Genomic DNA, 20,324 nt, shown 5'->3' with positions numbered 1-20,324 from the left:
TTGCTAGGGACTTGCCCGGCACTTGCTCTCTACCTCTATTTGTTATCTTACTTCTATCATTGACAGTCCCTCTAGGTTGTGGGCTGCTTGCCTGTGTTCCTGAGAAGCATCTACGGTACCAGTCTATAGAGTGTGTTTTCTTTAGTGAATTACCGGTATGTTTACCGGTAATAAACTTGCACTGTTTTATGTATATGTTTGATTACATACAGCCTTGTGACAGTTTTCCTGCATGTCATAAGCATTTGAATATAAATTAAAATGTTAAAATCAAATCTGATATTGTTTTACCTTTTATTTGGTGTGTGGAAGGTGTGCGGAAGAGGGGGTAGTCTTATACGGCGAGTATATAACAAACTCTGTATTTTGAGTGGAAATGTTAGGGGGTCGTCTTATACGCCCAGTCGTCTTATACGCCGGCAAATACGGTAATTAACAAGTATCAGTGCCTACTATATGCTATGTGTAACAGGAAAAATACATGTATTTCTCCTCAAGATCATACACTTAGAAAAATGAAAGCTACCATACTCCAAGTAGTCACATGGTATAAGACTGATTATAATAAAGTGTGAAATTGTGTAGTTAAGGTTGTGAGAGCTGTAGCAGTTGAGAAGAGAGAACAGGAAGCTCTAAAAAGTCTTTTGTAAATAAGAGAACAGGAAGGTCTAAAAAGGCTTTGTACTGGGCCTCAAAGATTAGAGAGGATTTGTGTAAGGAAAGAGAAGAGATGGTAATTCCTAGAAAGGGTAAAAAAATTTACCCGGGACACAAAGGAGATAGCTGAAATCTGGGAAAACACGAGGCTGGACAGGTATAGGAGACCCAAAACACAGAACATCTTGAAAGGTACATTGAGAGGTTATAAAAAAAAAATAAATAAATAAAGATAGGCCCTAACCGGTTTGGCTCAGTGGATAGAGCGTTGGCCTGCAGACTGAAAGGTCCCAGGTTCGATTCCGGTCAAAGGCATGTACCTTGGTTGCGGGCACATCCCCAATAGGGGGTGTGATGGAGGCAGCTGATCAATGTTTCTCTCTCATCGATGTTTCTAACTCTTTATCCCTCACCCTTCCTCTCTGTAAAAAAATCAATAAAATATATTTAAAAATAAAAAAATAAAAAGATGGGTTTTTAAAGCAAAGCTGTCACCTGGTGACTAGTGTGGTACTTTAGCAAGACTACTCCAATAGTGGCAAGAAAGCTAAAGGGAGAAGACAGCGAGGAGGTAGTTTGACCACTGTGGTCATCTACACAATAGCAAATAAAAACTTCAGACCTTCATGCCTGTTTTTCCTTAAAAATGTTTATGTTGAGAAATGTTAAATGTCTTCTGTGAATAAATGTACCTGCTTCAACACTTAATTCCCTACAAGCCCTGGCCAGGTGACTTGGTTGGTTGGAGTGTCGTCCCATGCATCAAAAGGTGGTGGGTTTGATTCCTGGTCAGGGCACATACCCAAGTTGTGGGTTCAATCCCTGTTTGAGGCACATACAGGAGGCAACTGATCGACATTTCTCTCCCATCGTTGATATTCTCTCTCTCTCTCTCTCCCCGCCCCCCTCCCTTCCTCTCCGAAACCAATAAAAACATTTATTTTTTTTAAAAGGAAAGAATAATTAAGTAGAGAATCTTCTGGGATGTCAGTCTCACTAATGTTAAATATATATTAGAAACAACATAAACACTTTTATTCTAAAAAGAGAAATTTCTTTTCTATGATTCACCATATTAAGATTCATTTAAAAAGAAAAAAAATTAGGCCACAGAAAGGTAACTTTAAAAGATAAGAAAAATGAAATAGTCCTCAAAATCTAGTTTGAAAACACTAATATCATCTACACATATACATACGCCTTTATGAGACTTGCACATTTTTCATACCCCTCCTCTTCACACTCTTAGCCATATGACCTCCCATATGATCCAAATATGCCCTTAACAAAACCACCTACATGTACAAACAGACACAAATATTCCTATCCTCCCAAATATCCAGACACAAGCAGCCCCAGAACAAAGATACACTCAGTACATAAAGTATACATAAGATGCTGTGGAACACAATGCCTACTACATGTACCAAAATATGGAACTGAAGCTCATAGGATTATGTCATGACCTCCCTCGTGGGCCCCACCTGAACAGGTCTCAGACTATACTGAAGATGCCAGGTCTGGACTGGACTCTGTGACTGTGCCACTGTATAGCTCCTTCTCTGTGTCACTCAAACAAGCCACGTAGCCATTTCTTCCCATAGGCCTTTCATCTGATTCCAGTCTCTGTCCCACCCAGTCAGCATGGTCAAGCAGAAGACCTCAAGATGAGTATATGTAGCCCTAGCCAGTTTGGCTCAGTAGCAAGAGAGTCGGACTGCGGACTGAAGGGTCCCAGTTTGATCCCAGTCAAGGGCACATACCTCGGTTGCAGGCTCCAGGGTGAGTGCAAGAGGCAACCAATCGATGTTTCTCTCACATCAATATTTCTATTTTTCCCTCTCTCTTTCACTCTAAAAATCAATGGAAAAATACCCTTGGATGAGGATTAAAAAAAAATGATGCTGAAAAACAGATAATAAAATAATTTAAAATCTCTGACTCCCTGACCTTGGGTGCTGGCGCCATTTAAAAAAAAGAAAAAAAAAACAATGGAAAAATATCCTTGAGTAAGGATTAAAAAAAAAAGTGAGTGCCGGAAGCCGGTCCATCCTTGCTGCTTGACAAAGTTGCTGCAGGGAAGAAACACCCTAACCTTTGGGATAGAAAGTGATAGGGTTAAAATCAAATGGTATAAATACAGATGTAACAGGAGAATAAAGAACCTGGCTAGAGAACCTGGCTTTGCTGATCATCTGAACTCTGCCTCCGTGCCCTTCATTCTTTGCTGACTCCATCCTCACCTTTGGGAACCCCCGGACCTGCTGGGGCTGGATCCCAACAAGTGAGTATATGTGTATGTAAGAGTCTGAAAATAATGTAATAGAATGAGTAAGAAACAAAGCAGAGATTGTTCATGAAAAAAATAAAGTTTAAGACAGAAAATATTGGTAGAAAACAGAAACATCAAACTTGTGTTTCAGAGGAAACTAACTGGACTTTAATCACAGTATTTCTTCATCACTACACCAGGAAGGCAATCAGATGAGTCGTCCTTTCTAAAAAAAAAATATACAAACAACACGGGATAGATGCGAAGACACGAACACTCCATAACAACCTGTTTTTAACTTATTTACTTACCATGGTCCACGAGCCAGGCCATACATAAAGAATTCAGCTTTTCATCAAAGAATTCCACACCCTATGGGTACAGACGATTCCATTAATACACATCTAACAAAATTTAGAAATCAAGATAATCTATTTATTGCACCAAAATAAACTAAAAGCTAAAAACCACTCGTTTCCAAATAAGCTGAATTCATGAACCAGCCAGAAAACAATTACCATGGAATTTGATTTACAAACTGTAAATCTATTTTATTGGATAGAAATAATAAACAAAGTGAGATGGCCCAGGCCCTGCTAAGTGGGAGAGAATTGGATGGTCAGGAGCCAGATGTGATACTGCAAATGATAGAAAGAATACAGTATGGACAGTCTGCCAAGCATTATCTAGATTATTTGTAAAAAGGAACTACTCAGTAAAATATCGGTCAATAGCATATTTTTTCTTTATTTTCTAATTAAAAATTTTTTCAATTACAGCTTACGTTCATTCGATATAAACTAGTATTAATTTTAGGTGTACAGCGTAGTGGTTAGATAATCATCTGCTTTACAAAGTGTTCCCCTGGTATTCCCAGTGCCCACTAGCACCACACACAGTCATTACAGTATCACTGACTATTTCCTTTGCTGTACTTTAATATCCTCATGACTATTTTTGAAACTATCAATCTGTACTTCTCTGTCAATAATATTAATAAGTCTCAAAAAATCTCCCTTTTTGGTTAAGATTATAATAAATCATTAAGGATGAAGAAACTGGTATTAAGAAATACAGATATTTCCACTAAAACAGAATATTTCTAAGATGATGGGAGGAAGCAGAGGGAGAATAAAGCAGGCGTAACACTGCAGGTGACCCAGCAGAGAGTCACAGGTGGAACCATCCTGGCTCTTCCAGTTTAGCTCTTCCTGTCAACATTTGGCCACTCGAGCACAAGAGGGGACAAGCTCCTAGAGCTGATTTATACAGACCTGTCACTGTGGGGATTCTGTACCATACAGGAGAATGCTGTGACACAGTGCTCTCCTAGAGTCTTCCTTTTGGGATCTACATGTTTCTTTGGATCTAAGAAGTTCCTGAACAGCGATTATATATTTCAAATAAAGTACTCTGAAAATAGTGATTTAATAACATAAAATGCTTTATAATAATAGATCGTGAATAGGTGTTAGCATATACTTAAATCACCATGTCAGCTCTCAAAGATTTCTTTTTCATTTCAAGTTATGGGTTTTTCTTTATAAATTTTACTTTGAATTTAGAGAGCAGAAGGGGAAGAGAGATGAGGAAAGGTGGGAGAGAGATGGGGAGGCAGAGAAGGGAGAGAGGGCGGGAGGAGGAGAGAGAGAAAAACATCATTCTGCTGTTCCACATATCTGTGTGTTCACTGGTTGACCCTTGTGTGTGCCCTGACTGGGGACTGAACCCACAATCTTGACATACCTGGACAAGGCTCCAAGCAACTGAACTACTTGGCCAAGGCTCTTAAATCTTAACTTTTATTTCTTGATTTTTGTGGTTTAACTTTACATTTATTCAGCATTGTCCATAAGCCAGGCCATATGTAATGTCTTGAAAGAATTTTATAAATTGACTACCTGATACAGATAAAAAAATAAAATATATACGAACAAGAAATTGAAGTTGCGCCAAAACCGGTTTGGCTCAGTGGATAGAGCGTCGGCCTGAGGACTGAGAGGTCCCGGGTTCGATTCCGGTCGAGGGCATGTGCCTGGGTTGCGGGCACATCCCCAGCGGGGGATGTGCGGGAGGCGGCTGATCGATGTCTCTCTCTCATCGATGTTTCTAGCTCTCTATCTCTCTCCCTTCCTTTCTGTAAAAAATCAATAAAATATATTTTTTTTAAAAAAAAAGAAAAGAAAAAAGAAATTGAAGTTGCATTAACAAAATGTTCATGACCAATGTGTATCAGCCCTGCCCAAAAGGTATGAGTCAGTCAAAGTCAGCATCTACTTGCTTCTATACTCCTCTGTGGAGCTGCCAACCTCTGCTGAACTCCCAGATCTATGAGGAATAGAAGTTAAAAAAAAATAGTCCTAAAATTCTCCCTCTTCTGCACAGTTGTTTCAGCCTTTAGCCAACCAGTCAGCCGTGGGCAAACTACGGCCCGCGGACCGGATCCGGCCCATTCGGCTGTTCTATCCGGCCTGTGGAGCCGAAAGAGCGGAGGGTTCTCTTGCTCTCCCCTCCGCTCCTTCATCAGCAGCAGTGTTAACATGTATTAGTTCACACAAACACTCCATCCATGCTTTTGTTCCGGCCCTCCGGTGCCGTTTAAGAACCCATTGTGGCCCTCGAGTCAAAAAGTTTGCCCACCCCTGAATTAGCCACTGCTGCTTTCCATTCTGGAGAAGGTGACCCATGACAGTCACCAGTGAAGAACAAAGGATGACCCTCAGTGCTTGGGAGTGACGGGGAAAAAGTGACAAGATGACTTCGCCTGACCCTTTTAGCTATAGAGTGATATTTTTTACATCCATTTTGAAGAGTGGGACACTTCAAATTTTATAAAACATGATGCCACAGATAATCACAAGATGCATTTAAATATACCAAAATTAGCAATACAAATTCAGTGGTCCAAGAAAGTAAAAAACTAGATCCCATTTGCTATGATCTGAAAGGAATGGAAGTGGGGTGAGAGAGGGGAAACAAACTGCAGTAATGTTAGCTATAAACTGACATATTTTGAGCTTTCTCAAAAAATATTCAGGTATTCATTATCTAACACTGGACAAATGCTAAGTGCCTGATAATGCCAGGCGCTATAGCAGGCACTGGCAATCAAACACTAAACACAGTCCTTACCCTAAAAAAGATCACCTGTCTATCTTCCCAACTAGTTCCCCTGCCCCCCAGGGATATTAAATAGCAATTTTTATTATTTAAAAATTTTGTTTTCATTTGGTTAGAGAAACATATTTAATGTAACGCCTCTAAAAATTAGGGCACATGATAGGCCTTGAGTGTTTTTCCCCCAACTAGTTTTTGACAGCCACACTGCACTGCAATAAATGCTACCAATAGGGTAATGGTATATCACACTTAGAACTATCTAGGGCAGTGGTTCTCAACCTTCCTAATGCCGCGACCCTTTAATACAGTTCCTCATGTTGTGGTGCTCCCCAACCATAAAATTATTTTCGTTGCTACTTCATAACTGTAATTTTGCTACTGTTATGAATCATAATGTAAATATCTGATATGCAGGATACATTTTCAGGGGTCGCGGCCCACAGGTTGAGAACCGCTGATCTAGGCATCTATGAAAACGAAAGGAAAGGATGTGGCCATAAAACCCAGCACTGAAAATTTAACTAACATAACAGAGTAAAAATAACCATGAAACTCAAAAAGTAATAGGTAAAAAAAAAAAAAAAGTAATAGATAATCTGATAATGTGGACTCTGGCCAAAATACTAGCATTAAAAACTTCAATACTCCTTTCCTAATCAGATTCCTCAACTCCCTTTTAACCAGAAAGCAAAAAAAAGTAGCCAGAAAAAAATAAAAGCAAAAGCTAGGGACATTTTGCTCAGTATATAGGCAAGCAGGGAAGCTGCTCTGAGCAAAAATCGAAGCTAACTTATCTTAAAACAATACTCCCTTTTCCTCTCAGTTAAATATTCCTTATGTCACAGAGACATTAAATTACACAAAATCTGTTACATTCCAAGAAACATTGTTTTTATGGCTTTGCTTTTAGATGGTGGTGAGGTAAAAAGTGTCTTTATAATTCCTTTTTTGTTAGAAGTTAATGCACTAATGAAAATAAAAGCCATCTACAAGCAACTAGGACCTACCATACTTAGATGTGTCTAAATGAACAAAATCATACAAATTATTGGGGCTTCCTACTTGGCACAATAAATCTGCTCAACTATTTGATGCTATCCTTCACTTCATGGAGCACACACACTCACCAGCTGGCCTGCCAGCAGTGGCATATACTCAATGATGGCCAGCCGGACCCTCCACTTGGCATCTTCAGCCAGCTCCACTATGGCAGGAAGAAGAGACTGAGAGAGCTGACGGATTCCAATCACTTCATTTACACAATCCAAATTGGAGATGATATTCAAACGAACTTCAGGACACTGCAAGTACACAAGCCCCAAAAGAACACATATAAAAATCAAGTTTTCTGTCCAATATTTTCCTATTGTCATGATGAGGTAAAAACTGCTAACTAAAGTTTAAAATAAGAAATTATTGACTCAGGTAAAAATGTAAGTAGTCTTGGAAGAAATACTTAATACTGGGTACACAAATAACTCAAAGCACATAACTGTAACTGTTCTTAACCATAACTTTCAATAAAAAGTCTATACGATGGCCTTAGCTGGTTCGGCTCGGTGGATAGAGCATCGGCCTACAGACTGAAGGGTCCCAGGTTTGATTCCAGTCAAGGGCACATGCCCAGGTTGCGGGCTCGATCCCCAGTACGGGGTGTGCAGGAGGCAGCCAATCAATGATTACTGCTCATCATTGATGGTTTCTATCTCTCTCCCTCTCTCCCTTCCTCTCTGAAATCAATTAAATATATATATATATGAAAAAAAGTCTATAGGATGGTAAAGAGCATAGGCTCTGGAATCAAATTATATGCATTCAAATCCCAGACCTGCCAAGACCTTGGGTGAGCTATTTTATCTCTGTGCCTCAGCTTCATCTGTAAAATGGGGATAAGACCGTCTTCTAAGATTGCTGTGAGGATTACAGGTAATAATACGTGCCAAAGTATTTATGATCATGCCTGGCATATAGTTTTACTCAATAAATGTTAGCTATCAGTATAATGTTGATAATGTATTTAAATAAAAGATACGTTTTAAACAAAGATCTATTAAGTTTGAAGAGAAGAAACCAGAGCCTCACAGCAGGAACCAGACAAAGAGAATGAGGAGACATTTTTAAGTCTATATCTATGGCTCCTAGTGCCATTTTCTGGGGAACTTGCAACCCATATTCAAACACAAGGACTGTCACTAGTTTAAAATAAGTTACTTTTTAAAATCACATTATCCCTGTTTTGGGTTCTATTTTAGTGAAACCTCAAACCAAAACCAAACCAAATCACTGTCTATCAAGCAATAGAATTTATAGCCAGACTCACCTCATCCTTTAACTGAGCTAAAAAAAGAGGTAGAAGATGTTCAATGGTATTCTCTTTGCCCAAAATGGTAGACAATCCCATAATTACAGAAGCTAGAGCCGATTTGACATGTTGATTTGTATCAGATACTAATTCCTAAAAAAAAAAAAAAAAAAAAATTAAAAGCCTTTCTTTTTTGCAAGACAACAGAAACTTCCATACTATTTCCCAAGGAATTTAAAAAGACAGTACTATTTCAATAGATTCGTTGATGTTTCCTCAGATTAACTGTCAGATAACACAAACCTTTGTGCCAACGAGCATTTTTCAGTTATAACACACTACTAATAAGTGATAAATAATGTCACACATTAGCACACCTATCCCATTCATCCCTTGTCCTCCTTTAAACTCAAAAGAGCTTTAAGGCAAACAAACAAAAAAAGGCAAAGTTTGCCTTCACATAAGGCAGAGGTAATGGTAAAAGTAAACTAAAGTTAGGTTTACCTTTATATAGGGCAGCACTTGATTCATAATTATGGTCTCTCTACCTTCAATGGGCAAGTTCTCACAAAGTTCTAAAAGAGATAAATAGAAAAAAAATAATGCTTACATAGAACCATTTACAAGAAGCCAAATGAAGAATTTAATCAGTTATATCAAGTTTCAAGTTAAATCAAATCATATGTTTAAGCAAAAAATCTCTAAGAAGTGACCCTTGTTCTAAATACACTTTTTTGTCAATCTAGATGACACTGTGTATCACACTAATCCAACGTGAAAAGGCATTAAAAAAATAGAAACAAGATAAATGGCTGTTTGGTTTTAATTTACATCATGTAACATTTCTATACAATAAAATCATCTCTATTTATTTGAAAACATATTCTAGTCTAGAACAAAAATCATAAAAATTCACTGACATAAAAAAAATGCACCAAAATAAACAAGCCATCCTGCAACATAAACGGAACTCCTTAACCTTTCACTTTGTGGGCAGCAGCTGCTCGGACTTCAGCTTCACAGTCTTTAAGTAGGTTCTGAAAGGCGGGGATGAGGTCATTTTGGGTGATTTTGGGGCCCACAGCTTTCTGGAGCTATAAAATAATATGTACAGGTTTGAATGCAAACTAACAAAATAATTAATATGAAAACACAAAACAGCACAACTTCAGGTATACATTTTTGCCACAAACACTTCTGATTCATAAGAATTCTGAGACTTTTGGTACCACAGCAAACTTGTGAGTTTCTTATTTTTCTTTTTCTTTAGTATTTAAAGAAAATACCAGTGCAGCAATTTTACCTCTGAAAATTTGTCAGCTACCATATAGCGAACTCGCCAAGATTTATCTTCTGCAGCTTGTCGAAGTGTAGGCATCACCAAAAACTCAAGGTCATCCTGAGACAGTAACTGGGCAATACTGACACAAGCTTCCACAGCTAGGAGGCGCACTGAATCCTAAAGGAATGAAATTTATTTCTGTTAGGCAATATTTACTGACAGTCAAAGTATATGGTGTGGAGGTGTGCTCTGAGTGTCATTTTAAAAAAAATACAGAAGCGAACCAACAATACCAGCGGTTGCCAACTGGTGGTCCGTGGACCACTGGTGGTCTGTGAGGTCCGAAAGGTTGACGACTGCTGAACTACACTACATGCAGCTTCATGTGTCTGTGTCTGGAAATAGCTGTTCTCTGACTGGAATAGTATGTCAAAGCCACAAAGGTAGAAACTTATTCTGTGAATGAACAGCAAAATAATTACATTGGCTAGTGCAGAGTTGTTGTTTTTTAAATGAAGTAAAAATGTAAAGTGAAAAAAAAAAAGAACATTTTAATGATATCTTCAAAGCCTCACTCTAATAAAAAAGCTGAGAGAAATAATGAAAACTATGCTTATATAAGTTTAATAACAGATCAGGACAGAGAAAGAGAATACTAAGTAAGGGAATCACTGGGGAGCTGTTAGCAAAATACAGGTAGCCCCGCTTCTCAAAAGTTCATTCTGCAACTTTGCTTTTATGAAAAACCTAGATTAATACATGTTTCCCTACCTGAAAGAAGCCTGAGAAGGATTTTTGCTTTTACAAAAAAAGGTGAAAAGCGAAGCCAGCATTCAGCATTTGTTTTGCAGGAGCCATTACAGACGCAGCGCACCGCAAGCAGTGGCCCCACAGAGCTCCTTCTCAGGAGCTACACCCAGCATCTTAGCATCAAGATGCCACCACCTTGAACTGTCTGTGCACCTGGGTTTTATTTTTATTTAATTTGTGCACCTATTAGCAAGATGTATCCCTAAGGTAACTGCTTCTTTGCTTCATGCCACTTTGGCTTACAAAAGGTTTCACAGGAACGCTCTGCTTTCAGATAGGGCAGCCTGTACTCAGTTTAAAGTGGCAGTAATAGGAATTGAGGTATGATGACTTGGAAAGAAACACATAGAAAAACAAAAGAGTAATTTAAGAAGTTGGATTTCAATGTTGAGAATCAAGGACAAGATAACTTTGAGGCAGCCAAGTCTGGGAAAACGCAAAATGAAAAAATTAGAAAGATAAGGAATGACTGAACTGAGCATTCCAAATGTAAAGTGCCAAGTGTCAATGTGACACCTATATGTCCTTTGAGCAAGTGGAAATATACAACTAGACAAACCAATGAGAAATTAGGAACTGACACCATAGATTTGGGAATCATAACTATATAAGTAGAAATTGAAAATATGTAAACATAAGTACCCAGGAGAAACAGGACAAAGTCCTTTATATAACTACATATTTTATATATGCACATATATCATACATATATATGTACATATGTACACACATATACATGAAAGATAAGAGTGATTCCAACTTTCCAAAATATTACAAATTTTTTAAGTTTCAGATCAACAAAAACTTACTATGTGCCCAAGAAACTCCTCTACCCAAATGAACAGGCTAAAATGGGCAGAACTAGGTCTTGGTAGCAGCTACAGATATTTTTTGATTCCCAAAATGATGTTAAATCAAGGGACTGCTACCATCTATGGAAAAATATACCAATAAACACTTGTTAAATTAATCAATTACTTCTCTTCCAAAACTGATTTTCTTCCCAAACCTGCTCCTCCCAGAATTTTCTCTACCTCAGCAATGACACTACCACCCACCCAGTTGCTCAATCCAAAAATCAAGATCTTCTTGATGCCTCTTCCCCTCACCCAACCCAATCATAGTTCTGCTAACTCTACCTCCAGATTCTCTCCATCTTCACTATACCTCCCTAGTTCACCACTGTGTACTGACTGGAGAATAGACAAGCCTCCTAACTGGTCTTCCTGTTTCTATTCTCACCCCCCCCCCCCCCCACCAACCACAGTGCTGTCTTGACGAGGTAGTACAGTGGGTTGGAGAATCATCTCATAATGCCCCCCCCCCCCCCCACACACACACACACATAGAACTGTAAAGTAAACCTTACAATTTAGTTTCCACCCAGAAGCCTCAATTACATCAAGTCACACCCCTGCTTAAAATCTTGGTGTATTCTCATAGCACCTAGAGAAGAAAACCCAAGCTCTACATATCCTGGCACAAAGGCCCTCTGTGACCAGATCCCTGCTTATCTTCTCCAACCTCATCTTTTACCAGAGTCCCTTTTGCCCACTAGGTTCCAACTGTAGGACCACTATCCACATGTGTCCTCCCTTCCTGGAGCTGACACTCTAGGAAAGGTCATGGCTGGCATTTTCCTTTCTTGTCTCAGTTTATGTCACCTCTTCACAGTCCTTCTCTCAGTAGCCAGTTTAGAGAAATGTCCTATAATCACTTCCAATTGTATCACCCTACTCTATATTTGCATCATAGCATTTATCCCTGATATTTTGCTTATTTATCTCTTTATCACCCATTTTCCTTCAGAGCTGAGTAGTTACAACAGACTGTCTGGCCCACAAAGCCTAAATTACAGGGGTGGGCATGGGCAAATATAGAAAAACACATGCAGGTTATTATTACAATAGCTTTAATAACTCAAAAGAATGTCATACTGCCACGGTATATCTACTTTCGCCCAACCCTGTATTTACTACCTTGTCCTTTACAGAAAAAGTTTGCAACCCCAACCCCACCACAAGATTCAACTACCATTTTGCAGGAAATATAGAGGACAAAGAAAATGTTAAATTATACTATAGAAAATGTAATCACCAAAATCCCAAATGAGGATTCTAAATCTGTGCTGTCCAATGTGGTAACCACTATCCACACCTGACAAGTGCCTAGTTAGATAATTATTTTGGGTATATTGGGTTAAATACATCATTACAATTATTTTCACCTGTTTTTTACTTTTTAAAATGTGGCTACCAAAAAGCTTAAAATAGGGAGTTTACATTACAGATCTGTTGGACAAAGTTTTAAACTATACTGTTTGAGTCATAAAAGAGCAAAGTGAAGGAAGTAGTTAACTATCATAAAAGTCAAGATAAAGTATTAGTCTTAAGGGGGTGGGCAGTGACAAGTGGGGAGTGAAGGAGGTGGTGTTTGGGAGGCCAGAGAGGGCTTCTGGGGTAGTGGCTGTCAAAATTCTGTTGTTTCATAGGTGACAGCTACAAGATGACATTACCTTATAATAATTCATTTAAGAAGTATACGTTGTACTGATTTTTTTAATGTTATTTTAATAATTTTAAAAAATTCTTTGGAAGTAAAATTTATCTTTAAATTTAGAATCTAAAAATAAGACTCATCAGCATGTGCCTGGTGCTCTTGGTCCTGTCCACATTAAGTGATTCTAGAGCAGATACCAGGCAAATTAAAAACCTCAAAGGACTCACTCTAGTCCACAAACTCTGGCGTCTGATCCTCTGAAGCACCAGAGAGGCAGTATAGCCTCACTGTGAACGCCGTGAAGTGCTTAGATTCCAATCCTAGCTCCACCACTACTAATGAGGCAACCTTGAGCAAGTTACTTCAAATTTCTGTGCCTCTGTTTCCTAAAATGTAAAATGGGTTATCTACCCCATGGGGCTGTCATGAAAAAATGAATTAATTTATATAAACAACTTTAAAGAGGCCAAGGAAGATGAAGTACTGCATTTAGGTGCTTGCTGTTTTATTATTATTGCTATTTTTACACTAAAGAAATCTAGATCCTTGGATTTAAAATTGCTATTATGTGAGATCATCCTATACACGCACACAGAGATGCAAAGGGCCAAATGGCTTTCCTAACATATACTGTGCTTGTTTATCTGAAAGTCAAAAATTCCAGGAATCCTTACCCTCCCATAGGACAAGCCAGCCTTCAATGCACAAAGGTATGTTACCCCTTAATGCAACTTTGATCGTCCTAATTATGGATCCCATTTCCTCTGACTTCCCCCTTTTATAACAACTGCCAATGTAAGAGAAAATCATGGTCTGATTAAGAAAGAAACATAAAGACAATGAAATGAGTCATATTAAACTTTATCAAGGCCAGAATTAAGTATTAATTTTGGAAAAAGAATCCTAACATGAGAACCAAACTCCCCAAAGAAATACTTAAAATATTAGAGGAGAGGAGCATATATGTGTAACGTAAATACTGAGTTAACTCACCTGTTCATCTGAAGCTAGATTAGTAAACAATGGAACAATTTCACTTTTCACACTATCCAATTCTAAAACTTTTGCAAATTCGCCCAATTTGGAAGCAGCAGCACGTCGTACCATTGGTGTATCATCTGAGCACAAGGAACGGAAGTGCCTGGAGCAGATAAAATAATGAAGGTACTTCCTGTCAAATATCATTGATTAAATACTCCCTCCCCCAACAACACAAACACAGCAAGGCATTTTTAGAGGTTTTCTCTTACAAACACTGTGATTAGGCTTCTACTCATAGAAGAAACAAAGACAAAACACTGGTATATTCAACTGGACAATAAAAAGTGATGTCATCAATCTCATTATCCTGATAGCAGCCACTCACTGGTAAGAGGGTGCTGTGTAAATCGTCCCAATAACCCCAAATAACTAAAAAAATACCATATCTTACTGTCTAATTTCTGCTTTGACAGCATTTGAAGCCCTGGGATAGCAAACGCTGAACAAACCACACGCAGATGTGCGAGACGTGAACCAATCCCCACTCGCTAGGCGTTTCACCAGAGGTACAAAATGAGCTTCCAGAGCAACAGGCGTGTGCTCCTGGGAGATCTGCCTCAGGGACTCCACAGCCTTGTCTCGAACCACAGTCTCTTCCACCGTTGCCAGACTTTCCAAAGGAGGCTGAATAGACCAAAAAGGAAAATCAGAGAAAAAAACTTACTGAATCAGGTTAGATGCAGATTATCACCTTTTAAAGTGACTGAAGGAAGGTGGTACATGTAACCAGAATGTTAGCTACATCACACCAAATGGCTACTTTCAGTTCACACAGCGATAACATATGGTGTGTCCAACCTGAAGACACGACTTCTGTAGGACAGCCAAGATCTCATGTCCCAGATGGCAATTCCCAGATGGTGTCTACAAATGACACAGTGGAGGGGACTTGACACAATATTAATATTATTGTGAGCTGAATCACTAGGTTTAAAAGATACATAGCCAAATTCAGACAGGTTCATGCATATTTATTCAAAAGTAGTGCAAAAACATGACCAACACTGGGCACCATAATAATATGATGACATCTCCATCAGGCCATGAGTATTATTCTACCATTCCTGGAGATGTAAGCAACCCATGTCCACTACCTCCATACAACTTATCCAACCTATAGAAGGCTGAGTACAAAATCACTTTTTTCAGCATACATACAGAATCTTTCCATTAGCCAGATATGTAGCAGTAGTTTCTAACAATTAAGTAGAGAATAGAGATGGTAGTAATCCTTGCTTGCAGCTCAGAAACAGAAAAGATCAAAGGGTTGCTCTGGTGTGAGATCCATAAGTGACACTGTCCAGTGAAAAGTGAAAGCAGCTGGTTCCTTAAACTTCATCCTTTTGGGTTTGTATTTGGTCAGGTACATTCAGCATATGCCATGAGCTGAATTCGGTCATTTCTATAAAAACCATATTTAGAACTGACCAAAAGAGTAAAACAATTACGCCCAACTGAAGTGGCTCTGTGGTTGAGAGTCAACCCATGAACTAAGAGGTCACCGGTTCGATTCCTGGTCAGGGCACATGCCCGGGTTTATGGGCTTGATACCCAGTAGGGGGCATGCAGGAGACAGCAGATTGATGTTTCTATCTCAACATCCTTCTCCCTTCCCCTCTCTCTAAAATCAATAAAAATTTTGTAAAGAGTGAAACAATTATAGTAAGTCAAAGGAAAGAAGCTTGTCTACTTAATAATCCATTTCAAAAATTGTTTGAAACACTAAGGCAGAAAGTACTCAGCTTTTGCCTGGCCAGTGTGGCTCAGTGGTTGAGCATCAACCTATGGACCAAGAATTCACAGTTTGATTCCCGGTCAGGACACATGCCCAGGTGTGGGCTCGATCTACAGTGGTGGCGCTGAAGGAGGCAGCCGATCAATGATTCTCTCTCATCATTGATGTTCCTATCTCTCCCCTTCTCCCTTCTTCTGAGAAGTCAATAAAAATATATATTAAAAACAAAAGTTTTGCCCTAGCCGGTTTGGTTCAGTGGATAGAGCGTCCACCTGTGGACTGAAGGGGCTCAGGTTTGATTCCAGTCAAGGGCACATGCCTGGATTGCGGGCTTGGTTCAATGTGCAGGAGGCAGCCAATGATTCCCTCTCATCATTGATGTTTCTAGCTCTCTTGCTCTCCCTTCCTCTCTGAAATCAATAAAAATATATTTTTAAAAAAACACCAAAAGTTTCCTTAAAAAAAGAAAAGAAAAGAATGTACGCAACTTTCATAAGAGGATTTGGGGAACGCTTTGAAAAGATAACTGCTTTCTTACTTGCGAAGGTTTTTCATGATCTGGCCATGCCTTCTGACCTTCTCTCATGCAATATCTCTATATATAAAACCCTAATATGCAAATAGACCGAACAGCAAAACAACTGAACAACCGGTCACTATAACGTGCGCTGACCACCAGGGGGTGTGTGCGGAACATGGCGGGCATCTGCAGCAGGCAGCAGAGCACAGAACATGGCAGGCGTAGGCCGTAGTGGGATGGTGGAGCAGGTGAGCAGGGGCGCCAGACCAAGGCAGGGTGCCGGTAGCTGTCATCGGGGCGAGCCTCTGGTGGATACTGAAAATTCTTTGCTCCTGCGTGCTGCGGTCCCACCTGACGCTTGTGCCTGCTGCCTGCGCCGGCCCCGCTCATACCCACTGCCAGTGCCAGAGCCGCCGCTCGTACCGCTACTGGCCCTGATCGCCCCTCAGGGGCAATCGGGGCAGCAGCTGCCACTCGCACCCGCTGCTGGCACTGGCCCCAATCGCTTTGTGCAGTCAGTGTATGGGAGCAGCGGTGGCAGGAGAGGGGCTGCCAGCAGACAGGGGACCGGGGGCTACTGCGGGAGGGGCTGGGTAGGGGCACAGAGGATAGGCCGAGACCCACCCTTGTGCCAACCGCAGCCTCGCAGCCAGTTATTTTCAAGGGAATTCACGCAGTGGGCCCCTAGTCATTGTATAGCCTTTATCACTACTACAGGATAAGGCCAAGTTCCTGAAAATTGCATGAGTTGTCTCTTGATTCAAACTCCAAGATCTTTCAATAAAGGATTATTATTATACTGGAGGCCTGGTGCATGAAATTCATGCTTGGAAGGGGGGTTGTCCCTCAGCCTGGTGGCCTGTATCCTCTTGCAGTCCGGAAGCCCTCGGGGGATGTCCGACTGTAATCCTGCTTCTAAGCAGTCAGACAGACATCCTTAGTGCTGCCACAGAGGCGGGAGTGGCATGTGCCACTGCCACTGTGCTCTCCAGCCATGAGCCCAGCTTCTGGCTGAGCAGTGCTCCCCGCCGTGGGAGTGCACTGACCACCAGGGGCAGCTTCTGCATTGAGTGTCTGCCCTCTGGTGGTTGATGCACGTCATAACAACCAGTTATTCTGATGTTTGGTCAATTTGTATATTATCCTTTTATTATATAGGATTCTATCATGGAGGATAGAGAAGAAACAGGAAGACAGGTTCCTTGCTTGAGTGGAGTTTATATTCTAATGGAGGAAGACAACAACTAATCAAGAAAATGAGTACTCTGAAAAAAACTAGAATACGATGATAAGCGATGACTGGGAGGCAATTCAGGTTGGGTGGTCAGGGAAGGCCTCTTTGAGTAAACAGACTGAATTTGATATCTGAATGACTGGGAGGGAGCCAGTCACAGGAAGCTCAAAAGAACATTATATTAGAGGGAATACCTACGGCAACAGTCTTAAGGCAAGGATTTGTAAGCTGAGGTAAAGCTATGGCAGGAATATGAATATTCTGAGAGCCATAGCAGAAGTGATGCATCTGCGGGGTGAAGAGTGACATGTAAGGTGGGTGGGAGGCAAGAGTAGATGGAAACTAGTTAGGAAGTAATCTAGAGGAAAAATCATGTGATATGAAAAGACTATGAGCTAGGTAGTAATAGGGATGGAAAAAAGTGGATTGATTTGGAATATATAGAGAATCTAAAAGAGTTACTAATGAATTAGATTTGGAAAATGAAGGAAAGAAGAGTCAAGAATGTCTTCTAGGTTTTGGCTTGTGCAACTGGGTAGGTGGTGAAGCCATTTACTGAGATGGGACAACTACATGAAAGATATATTTTGGGGAGAAAACTGAGTTCTGTCTTAGGCATGTTAAATTTGAAATGCCTGTTTGATATCCAAGTAGAAAAATCATAGGCAGATATAGAGACAGATACACACACACACACACACCCCCCACACACACACATATACATATACATGGAATTCCATGGAAAGGTTGGAGGTAGAGATAGAAATCATGAGTCAGCATTATATAGACAGCATTTCAGCCTTTAAGCATACATCCCTATCTTGTCAAACTGTGGAATTCCTAACATCCTTCAAAACCAAGTTCAGACATCATCTACCAAGAGGTTTTCCCTTATCACTCTGGATTAATAATACCTTTCTATTCTCTATTACTTGGATACCTTCTATGGGCTTCTATTTTTCCATTTAACTCTGTAGAGTAATTATTTGTTGATACATAAGGACAGAGATCTCATTCCATTCACAATGGTCTTCTTTAACATCAACACTGTAACTTCAGTGACTGATATAGCAGGCTCTTAATAACTGCCAACTAAATTGAACTGAACTCTTCAAATTTACAAAGTAAGTCAGAAGTAAAAGTTATGCCGAAACCGGTTTGGCTCAGTGGATAGAGCGTCGGCCTGCGGACTGAGGGGTCCCAGGTTCGATTCCGGTCAAGGGCATGTACCTGGGTTGCGGGCACATCCCCAGTGGGAGATGTGCAGGAGGCGGCTGATCGATGTTTCTCTCCCATCGATGTTTCTAACTATCTCTCTCCCTTCCTCTTTGTAAAAAATCAATAAAATATATTTTTTTAAAAAGACAGGCACTCTGATAAATGCCTCACATGTACTATGTCACCTAGACCTCAAAATGAGCGCTAGAGGAGAGAGCAATCCAGGACCGCTGGCTCCTAACCACTCACCTGCCTGCTGGCCTGATCCCCCTAACTGCTCTCCCCTGCCGGCCTGATAGTCCCTAACCGCTTCTGCCTTGCCCGGCCACCATGGCTTTGTCTTGAAGGACGTCCGGAAGGTCTCCAAGTGTAATTACCATATTACCCTTTTATTAGTGTAGATAAATGTTTTAAATGTTTCCAAAGTTGTCATATTACTAGATGAGAATTAAGATTTCCAACTTCAGGGATGGGGTGTGAGGAGCATAAACAGATACAAACAATCCTGCTCCCAAATTCTAAAGTAACAAGTCAACAGAGGCAGACAAGAAAAGAGGAAGAAGTTCTTATACGCATAGTCAGAATAATTAAGAATGGGTTGAGTTCACTGAATCCGAAGTGCCTACAATATTTGTTCTCTCCACAACTAATGCTGGGACTAACCATAAGATCTGCATTAAAAATGCTGCCGTGTGCCTATCACCAAACAATGAACCGTTTGTATGCAAAAGTTCTAGACGGAGGGTAGGTGGAAGATACTCACCAGCAAGCAGTGGGCAAAGTCTGGTCCTCCCACCAGGCCGGTGAAATTTCCCAGCTGCTCAGCAAGAGCTAACAGCACCTCATCTTCATCATAAATTGTGTCTGGAAATGACAACAACCCCGTAGGCATCAGCAAGGACAGCCAGCCCCGAGCTGGACCCGCAAACAAAACTCAGAACAGGCTCAGTATGTCACTGGATGGTCCTGTCCCTGGCCTAAAGGTGGGTTCCTCCTTCTCCATCGACAGTCTTCCTGGGTCTGTTCTACAGAAGGAATTGGAATCTCACAATCCCCTATCCCTTGCTCCCCTGTTAGGTAAATAGTAGCTAATGCCCGAATATGCGCAGCCAGGGCACAAGATGCTCCACCCTGTTTCTTCTGCACAAAAATGTCAGGCTCAATTTAGTGCCCAATGCCATGCCTAACCCATCCTCACACACCCAGTTTTGAAAGCAACCGGAAGATGGTGGTGCCCAGGCCTTTCTTTAGGCAAAAGTGCACAGACCTGTGAGGAAAGGCAGCAGCTCAGTTCGCGTCCTTTCCACTCCGAGCGCCAGGGCGATGGTCGATAGCTTCTTAATGCTGTTGAGGCGGAGCTTCAGAAAAGAACGCGAGAAGAAAACAAACTACAGAAACCAAAGGCTAAAGCTGCAAACTGGCGAGAGAATGGCACCCCGGGAAGGAGCAGGTACGCCTTCCACTGAGATTTCATTCGGAGGAAACTCGGGGCAGGGGAACGTGGCTTCTTGAGCCCAAGGAAGGGTTCTTGGGAGAAGGGAATGAGAGCGGACGGAGTACCCAGGCCGTGGCCACGTTACAAGGAGCTCGGCCGGGGGGACCCGGGGCGACGAGCTGCCCGCAGGGCCTCTCCA

At 40.7% G+C, this 20,324-nt stretch overlaps 1 protein-coding gene across 1 annotated transcript in view; it reads right to left on the bottom strand.

Annotated features, from left to right (window-relative positions):
* The window catches only part of PPP2R1B (protein phosphatase 2 regulatory subunit A, beta), a 44,904-nt gene that overhangs the window by 4,844 nt on the left and 19,736 nt on the right, over window positions 1-20,324 (bottom strand). Inside the window, exons 2-11 of the mRNA XM_006761573.2 lie at window positions 19,958-20,078; window positions 19,454-19,554; window positions 14,375-14,607; window positions 13,936-14,083; window positions 9,655-9,810; window positions 9,331-9,445; window positions 8,856-8,926; window positions 8,370-8,504; window positions 7,177-7,350; window positions 3,241-3,301 (exon numbers count right to left, since the gene is read on the bottom strand). Of these exons, the coding sequence (XP_006761636.1) occupies window positions 3,241-3,301; window positions 7,177-7,350; window positions 8,370-8,504; window positions 8,856-8,926; window positions 9,331-9,445; window positions 9,655-9,810; window positions 13,936-14,083; window positions 14,375-14,607; window positions 19,454-19,554; window positions 19,958-20,078 (1,315 nt within the window). The remainder of the gene's footprint in view (window positions 1-3,240; window positions 3,302-7,176; window positions 7,351-8,369; window positions 8,505-8,855; window positions 8,927-9,330; window positions 9,446-9,654; window positions 9,811-13,935; window positions 14,084-14,374; window positions 14,608-19,453; window positions 19,555-19,957; window positions 20,079-20,324) is intronic.

This window comes from Myotis davidii, unplaced genomic scaffold, assembly GCF_000327345.1.
Source record: "Myotis davidii unplaced genomic scaffold, ASM32734v1 scaffold97, whole genome shotgun sequence".
NCBI classification, from domain to species: Eukaryota; Metazoa; Chordata; class Mammalia; order Chiroptera; family Vespertilionidae; genus Myotis; species Myotis davidii.
Note: the sequence above shows the minus strand (reverse complement) of the source record. Positions and strands in the feature narration are given on the sequence as shown.